The 18694-nt window shown below is 48.6% G+C and overlaps 2 protein-coding genes across 6 annotated transcripts in view; one reads left to right on the forward strand and one right to left on the reverse strand.

The window, feature by feature from the left end:
• XPO7 (exportin 7) overlaps nucleotides 1–8036 on the reverse strand; it is a 77804-nt gene extending 69768 nt beyond the window's left edge. For all 3 annotated transcript variants that reach the window (XM_069484874.1, XM_069484873.1, XM_069484872.1), the window contains exon 1: nucleotides 7916–8036. In XM_069484874.1, coding sequence (XP_069340975.1) covers nucleotides 7916–7933 — 18 coding nt within the window. In that variant the 5' untranslated portion in view covers nucleotides 7934–8036. The remainder of the gene's footprint in view (nucleotides 1–7915) is intronic.
• Nucleotides 8037–13579: 5543 nt separating this feature from the next.
• Nucleotides 13580–17733, forward strand: DOK2 (docking protein 2). Of its 3 annotated transcripts, XM_069485177.1 has the most exons (5): nucleotides 13580–13792; nucleotides 14771–15058; nucleotides 15257–15344; nucleotides 16035–16219; nucleotides 16671–17733. In XM_069485177.1, the coding sequence occupies exons 1-5, from the start codon at nucleotides 13730–13732 to the stop codon at nucleotides 17268–17270; spliced, it is 1224 nt and encodes a 407-aa protein (XP_069341278.1). In that variant the 5' UTR covers nucleotides 13580–13729; the 3' UTR covers nucleotides 17271–17733. The 3 variants fall into 3 exon arrangements, with proteins under 3 accessions (XP_069341278.1, XP_069341280.1, XP_069341281.1); XM_069485179.1 differs by lacking the exon at nucleotides 14771–15058; XM_069485180.1 differs by lacking the exons at nucleotides 13580–13792; nucleotides 15257–15344 and having other exon boundaries at nucleotides 15006–15058.
• The last annotated feature ends 961 nt before the right edge of the window (nucleotides 17734–18694 follow it).

The raw sequence follows: 18694 nt of genomic DNA on the forward strand, positions 1-18694 counted from the left end.
AAATTATGTCCTTATTTTATTATTTTAATTTCTTTTAGAGATGGGATCTTGCTATGTTGCCCAGGCTGAACTCAAATTGGGCTCAAGCAATTCTCCTGCCTCAGCCTCCCAAGTAGCTGGGACTACAGGAGAGTGTCTCTGCATTTGGTTTGTCCACATTTTAAACGTGCACTGTTGCTTGGGTTCAATTTGTCTAAAAATAATTTAATATTGGCTTTATGAAGGTTTGAAGAAAGTTATTCAGTACTGGAACATTATCAGCTCAAAATATTAAGAGTAAGGAAAACAAGGTCCCGTTTTCCAATCAGATTTATCTAATCTTTGAAATTCTTAGGTATGTCTGACTTGTTTTTGACAAGACCTTATAGGGATTCCTTTGATGGGTCAAGGACAAGCTGAACATAAAAATGTTACTTACTAACACAAAACATTACATTCTAAATATGTTGTGGCTATATATCAGGCAATATATATTTAATATATATTATATATTAGGGATGAATTTTAAAATATATAACATATAGGTGTGCATATATATATAGGATGAATTGTTTTCAACTGAGTATAAAATATGTAAAATTGTGAAATACCCACCTGGCTTCCCCAGATTCTTTTCAGAGCAAAATATATGTTACAGGTTCCTAGAGCCTAATTAAATTTCATGACTGACTTATTAGACAATGTCTTTTTGGAAGAGAGGAATAAAGCAACACAAATCAGGATTCAGGTGAATGAGGTTAAAAAAACCAAGCTTAGAAATTATTTTTGCCAAACTCATGACACATGCTTGCAAACAATTCTAAATAGAATTGGAAAAAAATCCTAAGAAAAGCCATCTTTTCCCTTTTCTAGCCTTAAACATACCCCTTTTAATCACACAATTGACTCAAATTTTAGGGCAAATGTCTAGTATAATTCTCAATTCTTTCTCAGACTGCACAGTTCAAATACCATAATTTCTTATCATACAAAGTATAAATGTGATCAGCATTTGTGTCCAACACAAGTTCATATACTTACAAGTCAAAAGGCAAACACAGCTATAAGATTATAACTTCCTGAAGTAGTACAAAGGATATTTTAATAATCTGTTTTCAGGGGAAACTTGTTTTTCAGAAGAAAACTGTTTTCATAGGCAAACAATTTGATTGTTTCTCATCTAATGTTTTTCTAAAAGAGGTTTAAACCCAGGATTTTGAGGTGAGAATCATTTCTCAGTCTACCAGCATCAATTTCCGACTAAAAATGTCAATTTTTTCCCCCATAAGAAATGTTCATGGCTTATTGTCCAACTAAGAGAACTCTTTATTTATTTGTTTGTTTTTTGGTAGAGATGGGGTCTCGCTATATTGCCCAGGCTGGTCTTAAACTCCTGGCCTCAAGCGATCCTCCTGCCTCAGCTTCCCAAAGAGCTGGGATTATAGGAGTAATCCACCACCTGGTCCCTCTTTACTTACTGTCTAGAGGATAACAGAGCTCAATTTGTGAGAAGTGCTACATATTACTACATTCTAAAGAAAAAAACTCTGGGAATCTTCTGGACATTACAGGGGTGGAGTATAGGAAGATATATCTAAGACAAGTAAAATGGAAATATTAGTATGAGCATGAATCTATTTAGAAATTTTATAAGTATGCACATACAAACTGAGAACATGGTAGTACATTTGGGAGAGACTGGTAAGGATGACAATTAAAAATCCCATCCAGAATGCTGAAAGTAAAAGGGACTTCGCAAATCATCTAACCCAGGCTAGAGACCAGATGAGTTTCCCAATTAAATGGCATAATACATATAACAGGCTTAACAAGGTGCCTGGCAGATGCTCAATAAATGTTGGCCTCCCCTTTTCCCCATGCCCAATGAAGGTTTCACTCTACTAAGTTTTATAATAACCACCACAGAAACATCATCTAAATCTTCCAACAGTTAGTTCTCCAGTCTTCCGGGGTTACCAGGTCTTTTAAACAACTTATTTCACGGAAAATTCCATCACTATTATCTCTGTAATACCCATTTTGTAAAGTTGTTTGAGGATTAAATAAGATCATGTAGAGTGGCAAGCAGCTAAAAGTCCAATTAATGCTAGCATGAAGTTTCCTGCCTTCTCTCAAACACATCCTTTTCATTTTATGGCAGTGGGAGTATGTGCGTGTCCCTGTGTGTCTGTGTGCACACACGTGTGAAGGGGTGAGGAGCTGTGGATGCAAACATCAGAAATATTTAGGACCTAGTTTTTTACAATTCCCCTCCCTCCCCCAAGATTTTGATATACTCCCTGGTACCAACCTCATTCCATTGAGAATTCCCTGCTCCCAAGTCACTATAAGTACGAGTGAATGTATTCCTCAGATGCACTGGAGTAGGGGAAAAAGGTAATGGGGTAGTAACTGCACCCCTCAGTCAGGAACATGTTGACAAAATCAGTCTCATTACAAATTCACAACTCAGTAACCCAGGCTTCTTATGTTCTCTCCAACTCAACGTAAGGCCCTTGAAAGTCGGATACTACATCTGGTACTTCCTTCCACGTGTCTGCACAGCAACAAACATAGGACCTTAGTACATGCTTGATGGTCACTATTAATCATCCTCAAGAATTTAACTCAGTATTTAAAAATTCAGTTTGCATGTAACTCTTCAGAAACAAATACTGTGGCCCCGAACTAGCTTTCCAAATAGGTCAGAAGAGAAACACTTGTAAATCAGTTTCTCAATAAACTGTTGTGACTATTTTCATCCAAAAAGGAACATATCTTCAACCTCTAGTTTTAAAGTTTATGAAAGGCTTGAAATTGTTGGCAAAATTTTGTGTAGGTACATACACTCTCCCCACCGCAGCTGAAGAGCAGTAACACAGCTTCCATCATATTCTACAATAAATAAATAAATACATATCCCTCCCCCCAGCTGTATAATCACTGCTCTATACTACTCCCCCAAGCTTTGAAGTTAAAACTCTCAAGTTACTCAGCTTGAGTTCTAAAAGCATAATTAAAAATAAAATGACAGGACAGTAGTTACTGGGGAGCAGGGAGGCATAAGTAGTTGTTGAGGGGGCACCAGAGGGACTTTTGGGGTACTGATAATATTGATTTGACTTGGGGGCTAGCTAAAGAGGAGTGTTCATTTTGTGACAATTCATCAAGCTAAACACTTATGATTTTTGCACCTGTCTACAGGTATATAATATTTCAATAAGAACATTTTGTTTAGTTTTGCAGAGACAGGGTCCTGCTCTGTCACCCAGGCTGGAGTGGGTGGCATAGCTCACTGTAGCCTCAAACTCCTGGGCTTAAGTGATCCTCCCACTTCAGCCTCCTGAGTAGTGTGTGTCACCATGCCTGGCTAATTTTTATATTGTTTTTTTTTTTTTTTGTAGAAATGGGGTCTCACTATATTGCCTAGGCTGGCATTGAACTCCTGGCCTCCCAAAGCACTGGGATCATAGGCATGAATCACCGTCCCTTAAAGAAAAAGTTTGTGAAATAAAATAACAAAGATGGATCACTTATACAGAGCAGACATAATTATAGAATGTAAAGAAGTCCTTAAAAATGATGCACTAGGAAAGGACCAGGTGGTAAGAACTGAAGCTTCTGGACAACAAACAGCCAGTAAGGAACTGAGGCCCTCAGTCCACCGGCCTGCAAGCAACAGAGGGCCTGCCGAGGACCACACAAAAACTTGAAAGAAGATTCTCCATCCTCAGTCAAACCTTGAGACTGACTGCAGCCCCAGGTGACAGCCTGATTTTGAATAAGAGACCCTGAACCAGAACCATCTAGTTCAGGCACTCCCAGATTTCTGACCCTGAGAAAATCTGTGAGATAACAAATGTGTGGTGTTTGGGAAAAAAGATGCAATTTCAAAACACTATCTTCCCGACACATATTGAAATAAGCAAAGTAGCCTCAACAGTTGTACCTACAAAGAGAGATAAGCTTATTGGTCTAACTTGGCAACTTTCCCTCCCTGAAGGCCGTGGTACAATATTTCTTTCAAAAGCTAACTAAGAAAAAAGAAAATACAGCTGGTGATTATGAACATCAATTTCTGGGTCAAATGAAAGCTAACTTCTCTGTAAGATACAGAACGGCGATCTTCTTGATGATGCTTTCTACTATTCCCATCTAAATTAGAGATTATTCCATCACAGTACTGTATTTTGTGTTTTACTGGGTTTTGAATGATACCACTTGCATATGTATACATCAAGGCTTCCCTCAGAGAGGAAATATATTGAAGTCAGAGTTAATGAGTAAATATAGTCTCTTAATATACGGACATATTATTTGTACCAATTCACAAAAGGGGTGGGTGAGAGGATATAGCTATTCCAGTATTACCCAACACAAATGTTTTGAAATCAATATATTCACTCTTGTATCTATGTTTGTGCTTCTGAAGCTCTGCCCAAAGACAGCACCAGAATTTGACACTTCAGCAGTCTGGCTCCAGTTGTCTTTCTCATTCTGCATCCTCTGCAGTGCCCAGCACAGCAAGGGCCTTGCACACATTAAGCATTCTGGTACTAGTTTAACTAGAAAAAAGTTACAAGTTACTGTTTATTTCCATTTAAAATTCTCAAAAGTTGCATAGAACTTCCTTCTCAAAATGGACTACCCATAGCCCCTATCATTTCCTTGCATATGTTTAAAAGCTGAAAAGACAACCATCATTTTTGCTATAATCAGGCTAAATTTTGCACCCTGTTAAATTTCAACCTGCCAGTTGTAATGATTCTTCACAACTCCTTAGAGTTATATTGGCAGTCAATATTTAATTACTGTGCCTGGAATTTAAAACAAACTATGACTACTTTGAAAATAGTACTCTGTTAGTACAAAGTCATAATGCAGTTAAGATTTGGGGTAAGACCCAGCATAACCACACAACAAATCCAACAAAACTCCAGAATTATTCTTTATGTTATTGTATATATTATATACCTATATATTAAATAGCATATTCAATATATATTAATTATTTTATATTCTTTCCTTTCCCTCTCAAGCTCCTTAACACCAGCTAACATCAGATTCTTAATCTTTTTCATTACCACTGTTTGCTTAGCGTTTGTCCTCATCTCTTTTGCAATTACTAGCCAGCAAAGGAAGATACTGACTCCTCACTATTTTCCTTTAACTTTACATATTTAAAATATAGGGAAGGAAGGGCAACTGGAGATCATTAAATACAAGTAAGTTTGATTCCCCCACCCAGCAATCCTTTCTACCCACCGGGTGGGACTTAGATACGGTCATCTAAGAGGAAGAGTAAGAAACTTATCACATCAAAGAGTAGTTTAAGGCTCCTCTTGTAAAGACACTTATGGCATCAACAGAGCTAAAAGACAACCAAAATATCATAATTTTTCCATTCCTAAAGTTTTATGGCACTTAGGATCCTCCATAAAACATATCCTTAGAAGACAGATGCCTAAGACTTCAGCCCGAGAGAACCTGAGAATCATGAGACACTTGCTTAGCCTCAATTATGAAAAAACTGCTCACCCTGGTGGTTCAGAAAAGCATTAGATATAATGACTCAACTATTTAGTTGCACATATGCAACTCTCAAATAATCACTGTCTTGAAAGTGTAATATACTCCTTTATAAACTTCATGTTTGAAGAATGTCATGAGAAAAATATTCCCCCTTCAACGCACTTCAGACTGGTCTTTAATGAATCCTGTCATTTATTTATTTACTCACTTTACCTGGGGGTGGGTGTATTTTTTTTTCATAGGAAGATTTCCTGTCACAATAAAGTACCACCTTAAAGTCTCTGAGTACCCGATAGTACTAAAACTTAGTCGTCTAACAAAGAAAAGCAATATGCTCCACTCTCTAAAGAGAAAAAATTCACGCACTTATCCTGTTGATATAAAGACCACTAAGCACTAATTCAGAGTAACATTACAGCTCTTAAAAGTAAATAAAAAGTAAAAATAAAACATCATCCAACATGCTTGCCTTTGTTTTAAAAAGTTAATAAATTCTTACTTTGGTAGATTTATTTTTGGGTGGGTAGGAGGAAAACATCTCCTTACTAAAAATTACATCTTCTTTTGAGCACAAAAATGCTATGAAGATTGCTTTGATGCATCTTGACTTTCAAATAGTTAGGAATGACAACCTTTTTGCTTCAAAACTGTGGGAGAGATCAATTGAGAGGTATTTCTTTACAGGAAATAGAACAACATAGATTCATAAAAGTACTGACTTCCTCTGCATTCCAAAGCATCGTTCAGAAAAGCTATCTATTCAAAGCATGTTCTGGAATGTTCATGGACACTTTTTCCCCGGTAAATAAAAGCACCAGGCCCAAACTCCAAATACTTTGGTCCACCTGGCCTTACGTTAAGCAAATCTCATTATCAGACTTGTGCTTTGGCTCTGTTCCTTTAGGTGACAGGAGTAATTCCTACCTACTTACCCTTTTAAGATATGAGAATTTTTAAAAAATCACATAAAATCTTTCACACTTACAAACGGCTATCATAAAAGTCAATGTGCTACACTATTATCACCTTGTATCAAGCACTGCTACTTCTGAATTAGGCTCAGACACTGGCTTTAAAAACACAAATCCTGAGGTTTTCCATCTGTGGTTACGTTTCTTGCTATAGTGGTTATGTTTCTTGCTATAGTTCTGTCCTGATAACTTGTCCTGCACACTCCAAAGATCTATCTTACTGATCCCTGGCCTGAAAAATCGAGTCTTTTATTTAATCCCTTCTCTCCCAATCAAAGAAAGGGGTAGAAGTCACACCACTCCAGCTTCCTGTAGACATATTAGGAATGAGATCATTCTTTTTACTTGAGGAATGATGCTACATAGTATGCAAAATAAAGGCAACCCATCTTGCTCTCTAATCTTTACTTCCCACAACACATAACCTGTGCGGTTGTTACCTAGAAAATCTGAAGGTCCCCGACAACTGATGTGTGTCAGTAACTGTCATAAAAATATCAGATCTAAGGCACAGACAGGAAAAACTTTATCTAGTTTGCAAGAAATAACCCTGCACTCCTCCAGCTACGGAGGGGTTTGGTATGTGCTGTCCCCCTTCTAGGGCCTGTACTGTGTCTTTGAGGAAAAGTGGCCTGGCCCCCAAAACACGCCCGGGGCAGCCCTCGAGCTGGATCGAGACCCTCCAGAGCAACGTCTGCACCCAACCCTGCGTCTCTCATTTCAGACACACCCCCCTCCACCCCGTGTTTCACAGGAGGTGTGGGCGCTCAACTCCTTCACTGTGGATAGGGGGACGCGAGGGGAGGCGGGCCGAGGCCTGAGCACCCATTTTGGAGGACTGGGGAGCTCGGCCCTTGGGGCTGTGCGGTTTGGAGGGCGGGAGCGAAGGGCGCACCCGCGGGAGGGGGAAGGAGGCCGGAGGGGGGGTCTCTCGTATTCGGGGGCGTGAGAGGAAGGCGGCGGGAAAGACTCCGGAGAGCGAGGTTTATCGGCGTGAGGTCTCCTTTTTGTTATTTGCTGAGGGATGGCAGGCGTGATGGGGGAGTCGCCCTCAGGACAGAGTCGGCAAGGGGGTCGCCGTCCCTTCCCCGGCGGGAGGAGGGGGTCACTGAGGACTTGGCGGAGGCCTCCCTCCAGCGTGGAGACAGTGACTGAAAAGCGAGGCGGGCTGAGTGCGCCGGGGCGCCGAATGCTGCCCCTCAAGCCCCGCGCGCGAGGCGTGGGACCGGGTGGGAGGGGATGGAGGAGGCCCCCGGCCCGGGAGGCGGGAAAGGCCCCAGAGCTCCGGGACGGGCGGCGGCTCCGGAGCCCCGGGTGGTGGCGGCGCGGGCCTGGCGAGCCCCGAGCCGGCCCGCGCCCTGAGGGCCGCGTGCGCCCCCGACTCCACTCCCCACTCTCCGTGGCCGCCCCCTCCCCCCCGCGGCTCCTCTCACCTGCACATGATCCGCCATTTTGCTCCATTCATGCTCCTCTCCGGCCCCCCCTCCCCCCCAGCGCGCACCTCGGCCGGGGCCGCTGCCGCCGCCGCCGCCGTCGCCGCTGCGCCTGCGCGCTGGGGGCCCGTCGCGCTACGCTCGTGGCGTAGCGCCGCTCGGCTGCGCAGGTCCTGGCGGCCCGGGCCGCGGTTGGAGAATGCGCAGCACCGCTGGGACGGCGTAGAGGCGCGGGCAACGTCAGCGGCCCGGAGACGCCGGGTGGGAGGAAGGAGAGGGCCGGGGGAGCGCGGAGGAGGGGCAGCTGGGGGAACAAAGCTTTGTTTACATGGTTCTTAAAGGGGCCGCGCTCGCTCCGGCGGGCGGCGCTGGCGTAGGAGTTGGCGCTGCCTTCTGCAGGTCTGCGTGGTGCGGGCTCCTGGATGGGCCGGGGTCTGTCCCCGCCCGGAACCCCTGCACCCTGTGCCTTCCTCTCTTCCCGAGTGTCTTCCCCCTGACTTGGCCCTGGACCCCCTCCCCACCCCCACCCCGCCGTGCCGCTATGGTGACACCGGCCCCGGGAGAGGTCCTGCTATGCGCCCACCGCCAGTAACCACCCACCTAGGATGTCTGCAGGATTCTTTACTTTCCTGGGCCCTGTTCTCAGCGGGGGCCGAATCTGTGTCTGTGTCTTCCTAGCTTAACGGACCAGGACCATTGCTCTCTGATCTGGGGTTTCACCAGCAACCCCAATAATGATCTCCTTGTTTTCATTTATGTCCTTTTCTTCTTGAAAAACATTCATGGAAATAGCGGCCAAATAGTGGTGGTGATCAAAATATACGGAAGGCACAGTTCTTTCTTCCCAAGGAGATTGTTATCTTAACCAGTCCTCTTGGCTGTCTCCTGAGAGGGGTCAGATGCTGGGAGAGGTGGTGGTGCTGGTGGTTAGGACCCCTGGGCTGAATCTGAGTGGGAAGGCCATCCCTCTGGGTCACATGAGGTCACTTGCTGCATTCGGAGGCCAATTCCAGTCTTTCCTACTAGGAATTATCTTTATTAGATAATGCCAATTCCTGTTTTCCACTGGATTCCTCCTCTCTGGCTTCCATTCAAGGCCCCCAGTCTAGATCTTGGCTGAATTCTGACGGCAATGATTGTTTGAAGTTTGTATTTACTGGGGGGGCGGTGGGGGGGGGTACAACGTGTGATGCAAATGATGCAATTTCCACACCCTTTCTGTTGTGGATATAGTGGACGGGCACTCAGTGTTCATTTCCACTTCCATCCTCCTAATGTGTCTTCCTGATTTGCAGAGGTAGGACACCTAAAAACTACATTACCCAGAGTTCTTTGGAGCTAGGGTTCTGTATGCAAGGTAGGCTGTGCTAATTAGATTGACTCAGAGATTTAGGAGGCAGAAGTGAGGTAGAGCTTTTGACTGTTCCTTTTGACCAGCCTGGCCCTTGATAAGTTGGACTGGTTTTGTTTTTGTTGTTTTTTTTTGCAATAACCTTGCAGTGTCAAACCATTAGCTCTGAGGGTATAAAGAGGCAGAGTAGTGGGTTCAGGGGCTTCCTGAGCTTGCATTGTGCAGCGGTATATTTATTCTTGGAGTCACAATCACAATGGCAGTCTTTGGATTCCCTACTTGACTGGGTAGAGGTAACAGCTTCCTGGGGAGCCAGGCCCCAATCTCTGTCTCCCCTGCCCCTTCTACCCCACACTTGTTTATTCCTTTGTCTTCCCCTTCTCAGTAAATGGTACCACCATTCATCTTGTCGCTCCAAATAAACACCCAGTTGTCATCTTTACTCCTTATATCTTATCAGTCCCCCACATCCAATCCACGTGCAAGTCCTGTAGAATCTATATCTAATATAGATCCAAATCTGGCCACTCTGTTCATCTCCACCGCTAACACCCTGGTCTAATCCACCATCACATTTCTCCTGTGCTCTCGTAATAGATTCTGAACTAGTTTCCCTGCTTCCTGTCTTGCTCCTAGATAATCCATTTCCTATAGATCTGCAGGGCATTCCTTTAAAATTATAATTCAGATGATTTACACCCCTACTTAAAATCCTTAAGTGGCCTCTCATTGCACTGAGAATCCAAATATTTGCTGTGTCTGAAGAGGTCACATGAGCTGACCTCATCTCTATCCTGCCTCCACTTGCTCATAGTGCACTGGTCATTCCTGCCTTCTTGCAATTCCTGGTATCCAGGGTGCTCCTGCCCCAGGGCCTTTGCACTTGTGGTAACTTCTGCCTGGAATCTTTTCCCCTCAGATCTTTAAATGGCTGGTTTCCTCTTGTCATTGACTTCTCTGTTCAGTCCTCACCTCTTCCCAGAGGCTTTTCTCACCACCCTATTGAAAGTTGTCCCCTCACCTGAATGAATGAACTTCTAGTCTTATTCTAGGACATGTGTGGGGCTCATATGAGAACATAAGGCATGTTAGTGTTATATCAATGTTAAGTTTGAAGTTTATATTTACTGGGGGCTACAACGTGTGATGCGAATGATGCCAATTACACACCCTTTCTGTTGTGGATATATGGACTGGCACTCGGTGTTCATTCATGTTCATTATGTTATGTTATGTCATAGGCTCTTCCTCTCAGAGGGTTTCCAGAACTGGGTTCTTTCTGTTCTTAGTACTGAGAAAAGTGATATACTTAATGGAGAAGGGGAGGGGAGGATACAAATGGAACTCAAGAGACTGGTGTTGTCTCCTCCCCCCCACAGTCAGAAACCCCTCAGAGTCGGGGAGGCAGGGATGGGATCTTTCAGAATCTCTGCTCACTTTTTTGCTCAGTCCTTCCTCTTTCTGAGGCCCACATCAGCTCCCTGCCCATCTTGTGCCTACTTCCCTGTCGTGTGTTCAGAGCTACTTCTTGGGCAGGTGTTCTCACCTGTACATCGTTTGGGGTTACCTAATTCGGAAGCCTGCCCAACGGGTCAGACACAGCCTCTGCTGCTTCTTCCTTTGTTCCTCCCAAAGATAAGCTCACAAGCCCTTTTGTGTTAGGATTTTGTTGCTAATCACTGCAGAAGAATAGTAACCAAAAGTTGCAAAGTTCATGGAGCTGTGGTCTCTGGTCTGTGATTCCTGTGACTCTTGCTGAGAGAAACCATTGTCAAGGAAAGGGTCCTGGTGGCTTATATTGAGGCAGAGGTGGGATTGCGGTGCCCCTTTCTTTCCAATGAAAGCAAAGAGAAGCCAAGAGGCACCCCCAAGCCCCACCCGTGCCTCTATATAAACCACCGGGATCCTTTCTCTACCCATCATTGGTGCCTGGGGATCCTAAGGACCTCTAATGCTCTGCTCCTCTGCTGTGTCATGGAGCAGTGTCTTTGGGCTCCTGCTCACAGGGCTCCCCCATGGCTAGGCAGCTGGTACTGGGGTTAGTGCTTCCACTTCAGAGTCCCCATAAATCCTGCTAGGGCAAGTGGAAGGGGCCTTGAAGGACTCAAGGGTGTTGCTCTTGGTACACTCTTGCTATCGTATCTTCTGTAGACTATGGCCACAGGAGGAGAACTTCTCCAGCTTCTCCTGACAAGGGATGAGATTGGGGTGGGGGGGGTGTCTGGATTGCCTGGGGTTCAGGCCTCCAGGTTTAAACAGTTTTCAAGTAATCTGGTAAGCTCGGGTGCCCCCCTGTGGTTCCTAGTGGAATATGCCCAGCTTGCCTTCAGGGAAGGCGATCTGAGCAGTGGTGGGAACATCTGCTATTGCCTTGCTACTCAACGTGCCGTCTGGCCCACCCAGCAGCAGCGTCAGCATCTCAGGGCTCACTCCAGACCTACTTGATTGAAATCTGCACTTCTAACAAGATCTGCACATTACAGTTTGAAAGGCACTGCTCTGGCAGCCCCCAGGACGGTCCACAAGCTAAAGACCATGCAAGCACCCAGGCATACTTGGCTCTCCTTAGGGACTAGGGAGACAGAATAGGCCACATCCCATTTCTATACCCCAAACCACTTCCCAAGATGTGCTTTTCCCACAACAACATTCTTGGTATTCCCTTGGGCTTTGGATCAACCTGTTCAAAGCCAGGCAGTAGGGCTGAAGGCTGTGAGCTTGAAGTGACTCAGCTGGCTCCTCCCAGGGCTCATAACATTAATCCTTTCAAGCTGTTTTGGTCCAGCATATAGCATGTGCAGCAGAAGGCCTGAGATGTGCACGGCTCTGCTCTCCTCACCAGGGCAACTGAACCCCTGTGGTAGAGGAAATGGGCCCTTTAATACAAGCACCCATTATGGGAAGAACCCCAAGAGTGCTGGTCTAATTCTCAGTTTTCCCCAACATTTCTACACTGCACCTCCATCCAGATTGCCTCTCTAAGCCGTCTGGCTCTAAGTTAAATTTCTTCGGGGAGCCTGGATGTCCCCAAAGCAACGTAACTTGTGTGGAGTTGGGATTCCACTAAGCAAAATGTTGAATTAAAGACCAGGAGCCCTGGGCTTTACTTTCTCCTCTGCCCGCCACGAGCTCTGTGCCCACAGGCAAGTTGCAAACAGGTGTGTTCATACCTGCCCTGCCTTTGCCAAGGAATACTGTGGCTGGTGAAACTGTGAGTCTGCAAGCTTTGGTAATGATGAAGCACTTTTGTTTTAGTAACTATGAAGCATTTTAAAAATATATATTAACACATTACCACACTAGAAAACAAAATTTTTTCCTTGGGGCCACAATGTTTTTTTTTATTACAAAAATAGAATAAAAACTTCAAGAACAAAACAATTCTTTCTAATTTAATGAAAAATTTGTTATTTTGTTTTCTGTGCGTGAGTTATGTGCCACTTGAAAGATAGTTCACGAGGCTCCCAAGGTGAAGAGATGTGTGAGTTACATATGCTTCACATGAGGCCCTGGGCTCAAAACTAGCGTGAGTTAAATACAACTCACATGACAGTTCATGTGTTAAAGTCATTGCTCTTGTAACTTGAGCTAATCTCCCGATGAAACCCGAGTGTCTTTCTAATGCTCAGGAAGGCTGGAAAAAAGCCAAAATCCAACAGTTTAGATGTACTTGGGGAGTAAATCCCTTCTCCAGAAGGGATGTTCATGTTTCTGGAATCTTCACAGGGGTGGTGTAAGCGTATGTTGCCGTGAGCAGGCAGAGAGTGCTCCCAGGCAGTGAAACAGTTGCATCTGTGTGTGTGTGTGTGTGTGAGAGAGCGTGAGAGAGAGAAAGTGGTATTGGTTAGGGTGCACATGTGTCTCTGTGTGCAGTGCTGTGTGTGAGGTTCAGCTATGAGAGTTGAGAAACCTGGGTTCCAATTTGGTGGCCTTGGGTGAGTCCCTCAGGCAGACCTTTCTGAGCCCTGGTTTCCTTATTTTTGAGTTTAGTGTGTTGGGTGGTTGTCTTTTCCAGCTGTCTTGCTCAGCATCCAGCCTGGGGGCACAGGGAGGGGACTTCTGCTAGTGGCTTTACTGTGCAATTTGCATTCTAGGTCTCTTCCTCCCTGTGGTGCAGCCATTCTTTGGTGGTGCCTGCCCGTGCTGGCTTTCTGCACTGGACTTGCTGCTCACTGAAGAGCTGGCATTTGGCTTTCTGGAAATTGTCTCTAACTCACTGGAAATGCAGGAAGCTTGAGCATGAAACTCACTCAGCAAAAAAAAAAAAAAAAAAAAAGGCGCACACACAAGAAACCACAAGGCCTATCAGCCTGTCGTCATCGAGCAAACTAGAATAGAGCAGAAAACTCTAGGCAGAGAGGAAATGAACTTGAGAGAAGGGGAACACACAGCAGAGAAGAGAGAGGAAAGAGGGTGGGAGTGGAAGGACAGAGCTGAAGCCGGGGCAGCGAGATGGTGAGAGGATGGGCGAGGAGGCGGTGAAGCTCGGCTGCCTGTACCTTCAGCAGCAGCAGACGTTTGGAAAGGTGGGAGCCGTGAGGCTGGGGCTGCTAGAAACCTCTGAGGGTGGAGAGGGAGTTGGGTGTCCCAGAACCTTTATAGGTTCCACCAAGATGGACAGAGACACCTCAGCAGGGCTCTTTCCTTACCAGATGTTGCCTCTAAACCAGGTCCAAACTAGGCCCCAAACTGTGCTGTTTACGGATGGCTGTTTGCCCTAGGGCGTGGGGGGAGGGTAGTGACTTAACCTCTTGCCTCTGTCTGGCTCTCTTGCTATGTTGAGTTCTTCTCGTAGGGACAACTTAAAGAGAATGGAAGGAACAGCTGGGGGTACAGTTTGGGATGACAGTGGAGGTTCCCTCTCCCTTCCCCACCTCTGTGAGATGCATTTGGCTGGTGTGAAGCTTGGGCAGGGGCCTCTGGGAGCCGGGACCCCAGCCTGTCCATCTTCCTCCTTCTCTGGCCTCCTTGGATGAGGAAGTCCTCTTCCCTCAGCTGACCTGCACAGAGAGGAACCTCTTTCTCTCTCTCTTGTGGCCCAGTCTGTCACGCAGTGAGGCAGAACGGTTCAGGAGGGTGGAGAGAAGGTCCTGGAGATGGGGCCCCTTCGGGACTTCACACAGATCAAGAATGAGGTCTCCAGCCTGGGCCCCACGCTGCCCTCCTCCCTCCTTCCTCCGGGCTTCGGTGACTCACTGGCTTTTCTCCTCTAGACTGGTGTCTGCTGGGGTTGGGCCTGCCTGGCCGTCTTGCGGCCTGCACCTGTGGGGCTTGTTGCTGTGCTGTGTCACACCCTGGGCAATCTCTCTGCTCTTGCAGCTCTATTTCGTGGTTGCTTGCAGCTGATCTCCACTTTCTAATTCCTGTGGTCCCTGTCATCCTGTCCACCTCCGTGGCTGTCCTGTCCATCCCTCTCCCCCAGCTTCTCTTCTCCTTTTTGCTCACAATTGCTCCCTCTCTGGGTGTCCCTCCCGGCACCCCGCCGCCCATGCGTCTGGGCTCAGAAATGGCGCCGGTTCGGGGCCGTGCTGTACGGAGGGTCGGGCTGTGCCCTGGCCCGGCTGGAGCTCCAGGACAGTCCGGAGAAGCCACCACGCCGGGGAGGAGAGGCTGCCCGGAGGGTTATCCGCCTCAGTGACTGCCTGCGGGTGGCCAAGGCAGATGGGGAGGCCAGCAGTCCCCGGGACACCAGCGCCTTCTTCCTGGAGACCAAGGAGCGCCTGTACCTGCTGGCGGCCCCCGCTACAGAGCGTGGCGACTGGATGCAGGCCATCTGCCTGCTGGCCTTCCCTGTGAGTCAACCAGGGCTGCAGAAAGGGGACAGGGGCATGCGGGGTGGGAGCACTAAATACTTCCTGTGGGCAGGGGTTAGGAGAGTCAAGGTCAGGATGTGGCAGGGCCAGCAGGCTGGGTGTGCCCTGAGAGAAGGCCTGGGCTTGGGGTGGCCCTGGGATTGGGGATGGTGGTGAGACTTGGGGCTTCCTCTCCAGGGGCAGAGGAAGGAGCTGTCGGGGCCAGAGGGGAGGAGCAGCCAGCCTTGCATGGAGGAGAATGAACTGTACAGCAGCGCGGTCTCAGGTGAGGGGCAGGGGCTGCCCTGTGCTCCCTGGGGCGCTGTCCTCGGGGCAAGATTGGGAGGAGGTGTCAGGCCTGGGTCTTCCTGCCTTGTGGTTGCCCCCAGCTGGGGCCAGCCCCCTTCTCAGCCTCTCCCCCTCACTTCCGGGTGTGGCCCAAGGTCGGGGAGCCTGGCCTGCCTTGCATGTTGCCCACTGTGCACCCCGTGTTGCTCAGGCCCTGCTGGTGGGAGAGGTGAGGAGCTGGTGGATAGAGGAGAAACTGTCCCCAGCCTTCCACCCAAGCTCAACCCACACGGGACACGATGGGCATCGGCAGTGGGAGGGCAAGGTCAGGCTTCACCCGCAGCTGTGGCAGTAGGGATTGGGGAGGCGGCTGCTGTGCGGTGAGAGGTGGGGTGGAGAAGACAGGCTGTGGCTCTGGCGACAGCAGCAGGAAGGATGTGGGCTTGAGTTTGGGTGGATGTGGCCAGGGGCATGGTACCTACCTGGGTAGGGGGCAGAGGTACCTGGCATTTTGGGGACTGTGACCCAGCAGGGAGCAGCTCGGCCTTCAAGATCCAGGCTGGGGTCATGGACACACAGATAATACTTTTTCTAGAAACCTTCTGGCATGCTCATTTAGAACCGGGTGGTACGAGGCAGGCCAGCAGTTTCCCATTAACTGCCTTCTCCTCTCTCCTCTCCTCCCCAGTGGTCCCCTGCAAGGCATTTGCCGTGATCATGAGACCTACAGAAGCCAGTGAGAGATGCCGCCTCCGGGGATCCTATACCCTGCGCGCTGGGGAGAGTGCCCTGGAGCTGTGGGGCGGCCCTGAGCCAGGCTCCCGGCTGTATGAGTGGCCCTACAGGTTTCTGCGGCGCTTCGGGAGGGACAAGGTGAGAGGCTGTTGCGTGGGGCAGGCCAAGAGAAAGGATGAGCTGTGAACAAAGAGAGGTGGTCAGGGAGGGGCAGAAGGGGCAGGCGAGGGAAGAAGAAAGGGGATGGCAGAGAAGCAGGGGAGGAAGAGGAGAGGCCAAGGAGAGGCACATGTGTGGGAGGGGAGAGTGATGAGGTGCTGCAGGTGGGAGAGCAGGAAGGAGAATGAACAGAGGTGGAGAGGTCAGAGGGGTGAATGGTGGCTGAACTGATGCCAAGCTGCAAACTTGAACGAGTGGAAAGGGGCATGAGTAGGGGAGAGAGGGAAGTCTTTGCTTGGAAGGAAAAACCATGGAGGGAGAAGTCCTGGGCAGGGTAAACGGGAGACCAAGGGCCTGTGGTTGGAGTGGGGCCCAGGGAAAGCAACCCTGCCTGTGTCCCGGTCAGTAACCTCCTTTTCCCCCGGCCCAGGTAACGTTTTCCTTCGAGGCAGGCCGGCGCTGCATCTCTGGAGAAGGCAACTTTGAGTTTGAAACCCGGCAAGGCAACGAGATCTTCCTGGCCCTGGAAGAGGCCATCTCTGCCCAGAAGAATGCCGCTCCTTCTGGGCCCCACCCGCAGCCAGCCACAATCCCCACCGCGCTGCCCCGGCCCCACGACTCGCTTCCACCTCCTTCGCCCAACACACTGGTGCCTGCCCCACAGCCTCCAGGCCCAGAGGGAGAGTACGCGGTGCCCTTCGATGCAGTGGCCCGGTCCTTGGGGAAGAGCCTCAGGGGCATCATCGTAGGCCCTCCCCAGATCCCGGCCGACCCTCTGTACGACAGCATTGAAGAGGACCCACGCCCTCAACCTGACCACATCTACGATGAGCCTGAGGGAGTGGCTGCTCTGTCCCTGTATGACAGCCCGCAGGCACCCAGGCATAAGGCGAAGAGGAGGCAGGCCACAGCTGAAGGGGACCCTAGCGGCCTCCAGCATGTCCACCCAGCCAGGAAGGATTTCTCTCTCTCTGGCTGGCAGCCGGGAACCGAGTATGACAATGTTGTACTTAAGAAAGGCCCAAAGTGACAGAGATGCAGGCCACATTGAAGTGTACACCGGGGAGGAGGAGACAGCCACCTCCCCTTCTGTCTTCTGCTGGTGACTTCTCTTGGCCACTGCATCAGAAAAACCTCCTCTGCTCTTTCCTGGGCCTGCCGTAGTGTGGTGTGGTCTGATGGGCCGTCCCTCCCAGGGCCGGCTGGGTGAGTCACCACCTGAAGCAGGAAGAATGCTCTGGAGAGACCCACCCTCCTCCTACTCCTTTCCCACTTCCTTCTCTTTCTTTCCCGGGCTTAGAGGGAAGCTGGGGCATTTAGGGCAGAGGACAAAAGGATGTCAGCAAATCGCCCTGGTTCCTTGGCTTGTGCAGGCCTCCTGCCTGCTTTTGGCTCCTTCAGGGGGCCACCCTGGCTCCAGGCACCCAGGAGATGGCTGCAGCTTTCTGCAGGTTTTGGATTTCTCTGTGACATTAAAGCATTTTTGAAACATTTTCCTGTAGCCTGAGTGCTGTGGGGGTGGGGATGGGACAGCCACACCATCCTGGGGTGAAGGCCCCAATCGACCCCCGATCACGTCCTCTCCCAGCTGCAAGGTCCTCCCTGGGCCTCGGCTGGGTCCTGAGCATCTGTTCACAGAGGTGGAGGCCCGTGGAAGTCAGGGTGCCTTGGGAAAGGTATTCAAGCTTGTCTGCTCAGTGCTAGGACAAGGTCAACGCCAGAAAAGTGGTGGGGGTGGAGCGTGGGGGAAGCTGGACTGCAAGAAAGGACAGAACTGGGATTTATTGATATTCTGAGCGCTAGGAATGGGGCTCACCTGCTGGGTGGTCCTGGGCCAACCCTTCCCTGCCCTGAGATTTTTCCCCCCCTTTTTGTCTGTAAAAGGAGGGGGTTGCACTGTGTGGGTCCTGAGAACCCTTCCAGCTCTCTGATTCCCCATCGGCCACGGGAGATCCCAGGTCCCAGCATATCCCATTTCGCCACAGGTCAGCCTCTGTCCTTGTGGTCTCTCCTCGTCAAAACCCGCTTTCCTGGAAGGGCATGCCCACAGAACTCTGCTGTCAGCCCGGCCAGCCAATACAGAACTGTGTGAGGCTACAGACTGCATATAGCCCAGAAAGGGAGGTGACAAAGCACAGGTGTCTGTCACAAGAGGGGGACGTAAGTGCTACGAGAGGCCAAACAGAGCTGTGAGCTTTAGAGAGAGAATTTGTTGGGAGCCCAAGAAAGACTTCATTTTTTCCCCCATGTGTTAAGTTCAAGATTAGAAAGTCTTCATATTGAAGGTGGCATTTAAGATGGACCTTTGTGGGTGGGAAGGAATTCAGTGGAGATTAAGGGGGTGTGAAGGAGCGTTCTGGGTAGAAGTAAGACAGAAACCACGAAGGAGGTGCAGATGTGTTCAGGATGGAGTTCTGCGCTCAGAGTGGAGGGAACGTGCGAGAATCTCGGGAA

Source organism: Eulemur rufifrons, chromosome 12, assembly GCF_041146395.1.
Source record: "Eulemur rufifrons isolate Redbay chromosome 12, OSU_ERuf_1, whole genome shotgun sequence".
Classification (NCBI taxonomy): Eukaryota; Metazoa; Chordata; class Mammalia; order Primates; family Lemuridae; genus Eulemur; species Eulemur rufifrons.

Bases quoted from the DNA above. Each gene is read 5' to 3' on its own strand.
- DOK2 (XM_069485177.1), top strand. From the start codon at position 13,730: ATGGGCGAGGAGGCGGTGAAGCTCGGCTGCCTGTACCTTCAGCAGCAG. The intron at 13,793-14,770 runs GTGGGAGCCGTG...GTCTGGGCTCAG, and splicing joins AGCAGCAGACGTTTGGAAAG to AAATGGCGCCGGTTCGGGGC. The intron at 15,345-16,034 runs GTGAGGGGCAGG...TCTCCTCCCCAG, and splicing joins GTACAGCAGCGCGGTCTCAG to TGGTCCCCTGCAAGGCATTT.